The sequence below is a fragment of the Dermacentor silvarum genome, chromosome 4 (assembly GCF_013339745.2).
Source record: "Dermacentor silvarum isolate Dsil-2018 chromosome 4, BIME_Dsil_1.4, whole genome shotgun sequence".
In the NCBI taxonomy this organism is placed as follows: domain Eukaryota; kingdom Metazoa; phylum Arthropoda; class Arachnida; order Ixodida; family Ixodidae; genus Dermacentor; species Dermacentor silvarum.
Window position 1 is genome coordinate 188,713,862 of NC_051157.2, and position 8,460 is coordinate 188,722,321.

Sequence of the window (8,460 nt, forward strand, 5' to 3'; positions counted from 1 at the left end):
CTTTGCCAAGTTGAAGATCATTGAGCGTTGCCCCGTTAACCTCTCTGAGGCCCAAAAGATTGACTACCTGCTGCATGGTTTACGGGAACAACACATCCTCGCCGCCATAGCAGCCAACCGGCCGCCCACGGTAGCCGAGTTTATTTCTACTTGCACCAGCCTCGACAAGAGTGCGCAACATCTGCACGCCAAAGCAAGCCCGTCACCATTTGCCAGTTCTGTTTTGCCGCCGTCGCAACCCTTTCGTGCCGCTAAGCCCGCAGAGCGCCAGCAGCCTCGCTCAGAACAATCGACACCACAGTCCTCGTGAGGGGCCACACCAAAAACGCGCATTTCAGAGCTGCCCGCCGAGCAACAAGAAGCTACTTATGCAGCTATTTCGGCACAGTATGGCGCTCCAGCTTTTCGCAGCGGTCAAGACCTGTCTCAAGCTGTCTGCTACCAATGTCATGCCTTGGGTCATCTGGCATCCAAGTGCCCTACACGCACCAGCCGCTTATCATCACTAGCGCCTCCAACCATGCCCAAGACACAGCAGCCCCCAGCACTGCACAGTGCACCCGTTCCGCTTGACGGCTCACAACAGCAATGCCCCTTCTTCAACGCAACTCTCAGTGGAGTCGGCGAGTGTGAAGTGTTTCCTGACTCTGGGTCCAAGGTGACATTAATCTCTAAAGCTCGTGTGCCTGCAAGCGTGATCATCCCATGGACCGAGCCTCCACTCGCGGTGGTAGGAGGAAGCACAGTGCTACCTGTTGGTGCTGCATTTTTGAAGATATCCATCGGCCCAGCCACAGGAGTTGTTGAAGCTGCTGTTTTGGAAGATAATGTACTCCCCCTCATTCTTGGTGAGGATTGGTTCTCGGCAGCGCAGGCACGTCTCATCTTTGAGCCTCCGAAGCCAGTGCAGTTGCAGCATACAGCCACGAATATCACCATTACCGCAAACCAAAAGCTAGTCCCAAGAATGGCAAATGCTGTGATCCCAACAAGGTCCATACTTTTTCCTGAAACCAGGCCCAGTTCCAAAGACTGCCTACAACGTGATCCATTGCCGTTGCCAGAGCAGCCACCATGGCAAGCGTTAGCAGCCCAAACGTTGCCCTCAAGTAGCGCTCCTCTAGTGTCAAACTTCCTCGCTTCCGACACGGCGCTCGTGCACATTCATCCTGACATTCCATCGGCTCGCGTTGGCAGCCAGCTCACCCTAACGCAGCGGTCAGTTATAAAAGGTATATTGGCCAAGCACAATGCCGTTTTTGCTCGCCATGATGATGATCTTGGCCACTTCACTGGTATGCAGCACCGCATTGACCTGCTACCTGATGCTTTACCGTACAGTCGGAGCCCATACCGGTACGCTACAGAGGACAAGCAGTTCCTGGAAACTCAGGTGAAGAAGTTGCTCCACCAAGGTATAATACTCCCGGCTTCTGGCCCGTGGGCCTTTCCGGTTGTGGTGGTGACCCGTGGAGAAAAAAAGCGCTTGTGTGTGAACTATAAACCTTTGAATGAACGCACCATCACAGTAGTGCACCCGTTGCCCTTGGTAGATGACATCATTCAGGACATATCAGGTTGCGCATACTTTGCTACCCTGGACCTGAAATGTGCCTACTGGCAAGTGAGTTTACGCCCACAAGACTACGAGAAGACAGCATTCTCAACGTCGTTGATTTTGCCACCCGCTATATCGTGCCCGCAGCAGTTTCGTCCACGTCTACGGGCGACGTTATCAAGCATTTGCACAATGTGTTCTACACTTACGGCACGCCAGACCACTGCCTCTCGGACCATGGCTCAGCCTTCAAATCCAATGAGTTCAAGCGCTTCATGAGTCTTCATTCCGTGGAGCTCCATTTCACCACTGCCTATCGACCTGAGGGCAATGGCTTAGTCGAGAGAAGCAATGGAACTCTCCTGGCAGCTCTCCGCAAGATCTGTGCAATGGAACCACTGTCATGGCCTACCAAACTTCAAGAGGCAGCATTTGCAGTAAACACGTCCATGAATGCCAGCACGAACTTTACGCCATTTCAGCTTCTCTATGGCTACGTACCGAAGATTCCACTCCAACAACATCATCCGTTCCAGCACTCCGCTCTTGCCGAGCGCATCCTCGACACAACAGTGCAGCGCTCCGAAGCAGCCGCCAATTCGGAAGCAGCCCAAGGTGCCCGCAAAGAGCGCTACGACCGCAGCCACCGTTCTCACACCTTTACCGTCGGTGATATGGTCTGGGTGAGACAACAGGCTCCGGTTGCCAATGAGAAAATGGCACCTCGCTTCAATGGTGTTTACCGCCTCATCGAGCAGCTTACACCATCCACATTTAGGGCTTTACGTGTGTCATGCTTGACATCTCGTTTCGTTAATCAACCACGAACGGTGCACGTGTCCCAGCTTAAGCCTTATGTACCACCAGTTTCCCCAGTGATCGAGCAACAGCCCGACGTCAATGCAGAGACCACGCCTGCCTCAGCAGCAAATGTTGTCGCCTCTACAGAGCAGCAACAGCCTCAACGGCCCCAACGCACTCGATGTCTACCGAGCCACCTCGACGACTTTGTGCTCGAGTGAAGTTGCAGCGTTTCCGCGCATGTGTGTGGGTGTGGTATCGTGCGTGTGACAGTGTGCAGAAGCAATTGACCACGAGACGTGGTCAATCAGACTGGGGTGGGATGTGAGCGCCGGCATGTGCCGCCTATCTCATCACTAGCGCCACCTACAGCGCTGTTACGCCGACTAAACACCAAGCCCAAGTGAGGGAGGGGTCACTCTCGTTCGCTACGACCGCCGCAACGGACGGTCACGGTTTTTGGCGCGCTCCACTATGCTCTCTAATAAATAGTTCATTACCCTGTTATTCTCGCCTCAGCCATCACGCCCAGCCCTCACACTTCACCACAGATGTCCATTAATCCCTGCAAGTCTTCCATGCAGTCAGCCATAAGTACAATGTCATCCGCGTACAACAGTCCTGGTAATATCCATTCTCTTTGCCTGAAAAATAAAAGGTTGAAGTCAACTCCGCTCCTCTCTCATTTGTTCTCTAATCCTTGTAAATACAGCATGAACAACAGAGGTGATGGAGGGCACCCCTGCCTAAGCCACTGCTGTATCTCTACAGGCCCAGATACCGTGTTTTCCCATTTTATAAGCACATTGTTAGTTTTATAGATAGCTTTTAAAAGATTACTTACCCCATCTTCCACATCTAGAGTGCCCAGTATGTCCCACAAATCCTTTTGGATTACACTGTCATAGGCTCTCTTGGTATCCAGAAATGCGAGCCATGGGGGCCTGTGCCCTCCCCCCCCCCCCCCTCCCACCAGAGAAAAAAAAAAAAAAGCGGCGGCGCCGCGCAACTAGACCGATGGCGCGTCCCTTTTGTTCTCTCCGCAACCTAGCAGGCACTGAACAAATAGAGGCACTGGTTAGGCAACGCGCATGAAGACGAGAACGCAGGTCAAGCGCCGAACTAACATCTAGCCAGCGCTTGTCCTTTGCCAAGTGCTTCACTGGGCGACGGCAGCCAAAAAAGAAAGCAATCTTGCTGCGAAATTGAAGTTGAATAACAACGATACGCCCAACATTTCACCACGGTTCAGATTTTTTTCTTGGACCCGTACTTACCAGCTGCCGGACGAGAAGAATGCGCCTGTTGTTTACCTTCCTTCATGGCGCTGTTGTGCTAGCTCCCGGCTACACGTAGGTGTTAAACTCCAATGAGAAAGCATTCCAGTTCTGTAAGTGGGCCCGGAAAGGCAGCCTCCGTTCAGGGAACGCCCGGCGACTCGGCACATGAATTTCGGTCGCGCTGAGAAGCGTTCGCAATCACTCACACCACACACGATGAAGTATTACATTGCAAACCTGCGAAGAGGTATGTTTTACAAGCACGTCCTACTTCGTTTCAACTACAGTGTACTAGTTTCAACCCCTTGAAGCTTGTAATCGCAATGATAACAAATCGGACGTGATCGCAAACCCCGCCAACCATGCCGCCACCCATGAACCATGGTTGCTGCAAGCGAGCTTACTGTAGCAGATGCTATTGACCACCTATTGACGCTACAACTCTGACAAAACCAGCAAATATTTTAGCTGGCTACCGTAGGCTTTTTTTGGGAAAGGTTACTGCATAGCAAAAAAAAAAAATCAAATCTTGCGAAACTTTTTTTTTTCTTTTTGTACAGAAAGTTAACGTCACGGTCATAGAGGCTGTGCCACCATGGAAGTTTTTTTTCCTTCCTCCATGTGTGGGACAGTAACGTTGAGGCTGTGCCACGCCTACCACGGCGTTACGGAATTCCAATTATGATGTGCAAGTATATTTAACATATTTTGTACTTTGTGGTGGGTGAAATTTCACCCTTTCCTTGATTTTAGCCACCAATCAGATGACCTCCGTTTTGTTTATTTCTACACGCTTAAAGACCATTTTGCCTCCACTGTCCCTAAACCCCAATGCTTTGAAAAAATCAGCCCCGTTGCTGTGCACTGTAGGTTGAGCCCTTTACAGAAAAGTATGAGGTGTTCAGCCGTTTCCTCTTCTTCTCCACACGCACAGCACAACGTGTCTATATCTTGGTACTTGACTCGGTACATCTTTGTCCGCAATACTCCCGTCCTGGCTTCAAACAACAAAGAGATTCCCCTAGAATTATCGTAGATATTTTCTTTGGCAGATATTTTTTCTCGAATCTACTTCGATCGCAGCGCCACCACAGTATTTTTCCACGTCGTGCCCCTCACTGCAAAGCATGCGCCTCCCCAGCCGCTCGTCCCACTCGACCGTATTCTAGTACACTCTAGCTAGAGTGTACTAGACAATGGTTGAGTGGGCCGAACGGCGCTCTCTCGCTGAGGCGCCGCGTGTGGAAAAATAGTGCGAGGGCGCTGCTAGCGAACTGGATTAGGGCGGAGACGCGCTCCGCGGCATATTCAACGTACTTTCGCTGCGGGCGCCGAGGCGGATTGCGCATAGTACGCTCTTAAAATAGCGCTTTATTTCAAATGCAAATTTATGTTTAAACCATTTTGCCAAACATATATATTTGAGGCATGGATTATACAACGCGACGTCTTCAATTTTGCTGTCGTTGTCGAGCGCGTCGTCTGCTAGCGAGCGCGCGTTCGCCACGCGGACGCTGGCGGACGCCCAGTTTTTCTCTCATAACCTCTGTGCAGTACATTTTTTAATGGTTCAGTTACTTCGGTGCGCCCATGACTCTTGACGGCCGGTGCCAAATGTAGTTTTAGCCAGGTGAACTGCTGTTTTTACCACTGGCCTCTAAAAGTAACTGGTATCTCCGCACCATGAAGGCTACGTAAGAAAATTTTATTCATGTCATTTTACACGCGCTTCTTGTTGGTGGATATTGATCAGGGCCAATGATCGACGAAAACAATATTAGAGTGAAATAAACCAGATTTATTAACTGCGTGGCGCGAAGAATGACCAATGTATTTCTAGGTAATTAAATATCAAAGGGTTCATAGACATACATATTTACAATATATATAGGTAAGGGAAAAAATAACAAATATTCTAAATGCAATAATTGAAATGAAAAAAGTGAGAACTCGCGACCGGAATAAGCGCACGTGTTTGCAGTAACAAACACACTTATTAGTGAATACTGGAAATAAAACTCTCATTCGCAACAATAATATTCATCGCAGGCAAAACCATCTTATATATATATATATATATATATATATATATATATATATATATATATATATATATATATATATATATATATATATATATATATATATTGTGTGTGTGTGTGTGTGTGTGTGTGTGTGTAAGTGTCATTGATATATACTGTACGACGCCGAATAGTCGTTTGTGGTGAGTGACTGCATGCAAGTGAGGACTGTTATTCCGAATGATTTTGCTGCCGGAGAGTCGTGGCTCTTGCGCAGAGGCGCAGTTCCTGAGAGAATTAACGGACATGTGTTAATAATTAAGTGCTGCTTAACAAGTTCCTAGCTCTCATTCAATATAAACGCCCCGTTTTGAGGCAGCCTGTAAATCTGCTAACTTGATTCAGACAAGGAAAACTTTGTTTGACAGTCTCACCATGTTTGCAACCCATTAAAACTGGGTGCCCCATGTGGGACGTACACTTATCTTCTTCATTGCAACGAACGTCGCAACAGATCTGCACATATCTCTGCGTGTATGTGAGAGATGCCGTTCCTTTAATTGTTTCATTAGGGTCGTTATGATAGTGCACCGGTTAACTGAACGCAGCCGTTTATAATATTGCGGTACGTCGTTGGAAGGGCTTTAGGCGAGAAACGTGGACAATTTCTGTACCCCGCACCTCCACCACTTTGTAAGGCAGCAGCACAGCTGTTGTCTCGTCGCCTTTATTTGGCTGAGCCACGCGCTGAACGAAGACGACGCGCACAGTGATGATGATTATGTACAGGTGAAGAAGATGAAGGATTAATATTTTGCTCACAATATACAAGCTGCAGATCGAGTTGAGCGGTCATACATTTGGGAACGGCATTAATTACATTTATGCATGCATGCATAAATGTAATGCCGTTCCCAAATGTATGAGCGCTCAACTCTGCAGCTTGTATATTATAAACATGAAATATAAGATAAGCGTAACATGTTTTTCTCGGAAATCAGACTCGAGAATAATTTATGTTGTTTACACTCCCAGAAATAAGCTGAAGAACGCAACCACCTGCTTTTTTCTTCTTTTTTTAATATAAGGAAATTCTTCGGTTTTACGTGACAAAACCACGTACGATAGGATTATGAGGCGCCCGGTTAAGATTTTGCCACCTGGGGTTCTTTAAAGCGAACCTAAGTAGAAGTACACGAGTCCTTTTCCATTTCGTTCCCACCTGGATTGAACCCCCGAGCTCCAGTTTAGCAGCGCAAAGCCGTATCCACGAATCATATAGGCACTAATTAGGCTACCGCGCAGGCTTCCTTTCTTTTTTAAATTTCTTCTTTTCTGAAGTATCAACTGGAAACAAAAAATTCCACGTATGGCTTACGGCCAAAGATTAGCATATAGAATGGCTAACTATAAAACCGTTTTCGGCGCTCGAGGTCCGACTGCAATAAATAACCCCGTACCAATTACTCCGCATTCTGTTACGCGAGAAAGGCGGAAACTTGAATGGAATGTTGCACTGTAGTTTACTCTTTTTTTAATCTATATCAATGCTTCCCGTAAATCTAAGTACAAGGCGCCGGATGGGGCAGATATGCTTTACTTGTTTGAAGCGGCAAGCAGGAAGGTTACATATGTTGCTTCGTCTGCGTTTCGCAAGACCTACTGATAGAAAACTATATGCGTAGCAATACACACGAGAGATACATGCTGCTTGAAGAACGAGAAAAGTATTTTTTCTCCAAAGGGAACCGTACAATAACATAGTAGAATGAAAGCCGACACTGCGGTCGCAATGCACGCGCAATCATCGAGCGGCATTAGAAAATAATAAAAAATAAAAGAAAGAAAAGGAATTTATTCTTAAAGCATAACCACATGTCATATGCAATTATCAACCCCATTTGATCGGTCTGAACGCAAATACCAGCGCGCGAAGTTGTACGAACGACCCTGCCGAGCAGTATCGCCAGCAGCTAGTTTCCAACGGCGCGACTACGGTAGCGCGACCTTGATGCGGCCCAATCCACTTCGAACGCAGCGCCGCCCCAGTATTTTTCCACGTCGGGCGCCTCACTGCAAAGCATGCGCCGCCCCAGCCGCTCGTCCCACTCGACCATATTCTAGTACACTCTAACTCTAGCCTTGAAGACACGCCTGGTACAGTGTACTAGAATAGGGGCAGTGTGCTCACTGCCATATCCCTGCGCCGCGTCGCCGCGGCGCACTCAGTGTCGCCTGCTCCGGCGCCCGCCAGAGGCGCTGCCGCCAGTTTCTCCTGTCGCCAGTTTCTCCTGCCGCCAGTTTCTCCTGAGTGTGGGCACTCTAGAGGTGGAAGATGGAGTAAGAAATCTTTTAAAAGATATCTATAAAAGTAACAGGGTGCTTATAAAATGGGAAAACAAGGTATCTGGGCCTATAGAGATACAGCAGGGGCTTAGGCAGGGGTGCCCTCTGTCACCTCTGTTGTTCATGCTGTATTTACAAGGATTAGAGAAAAAATTAGAGAGGAGCGGACTTGGCTTCAACCTTTCCTATTCCAAGCAGGGAGAATGGATTAAACAGTCATTACCAGGACTGATGTATGCAGATGACATTGTACTTATGGCTGACAGCAAGGAAGACTTGCAGAGATTAATGGACATCTGTGGTAAAGAGGGAGATAGCTTAGGTTTGAAGTTTAGTAAAGAAAAATCGGCAGTCATGACTTTTAATGATAATCAGGGCAGCGAGCATAGGATACAGGAGGTTACGCTGGAGGTGGTGGATAAGTACAAATATCTTGGAGTGTGGATAAACATGG

General features: G+C 48.0%; 1 protein-coding gene across 1 annotated transcript in view; it reads left to right on the forward strand.

The window, feature by feature from the left end:
• The first annotated feature begins 520 nt into the window (after nucleotides 1-520).
• Nucleotides 521-8,460, forward strand: part of LOC119449117 (uncharacterized) — an 8,694-nt gene continuing 754 nt past the window's right edge. The window contains exons 1-3 of the mRNA XM_037712302.1: nucleotides 521-658; nucleotides 1,304-1,415; nucleotides 1,706-2,241. Of these exons, the coding sequence (XP_037568230.1) occupies nucleotides 521-658; nucleotides 1,304-1,415; nucleotides 1,706-2,241 (786 nt within the window). The remainder of the gene's footprint in view (nucleotides 659-1,303; nucleotides 1,416-1,705; nucleotides 2,242-8,460) is intronic.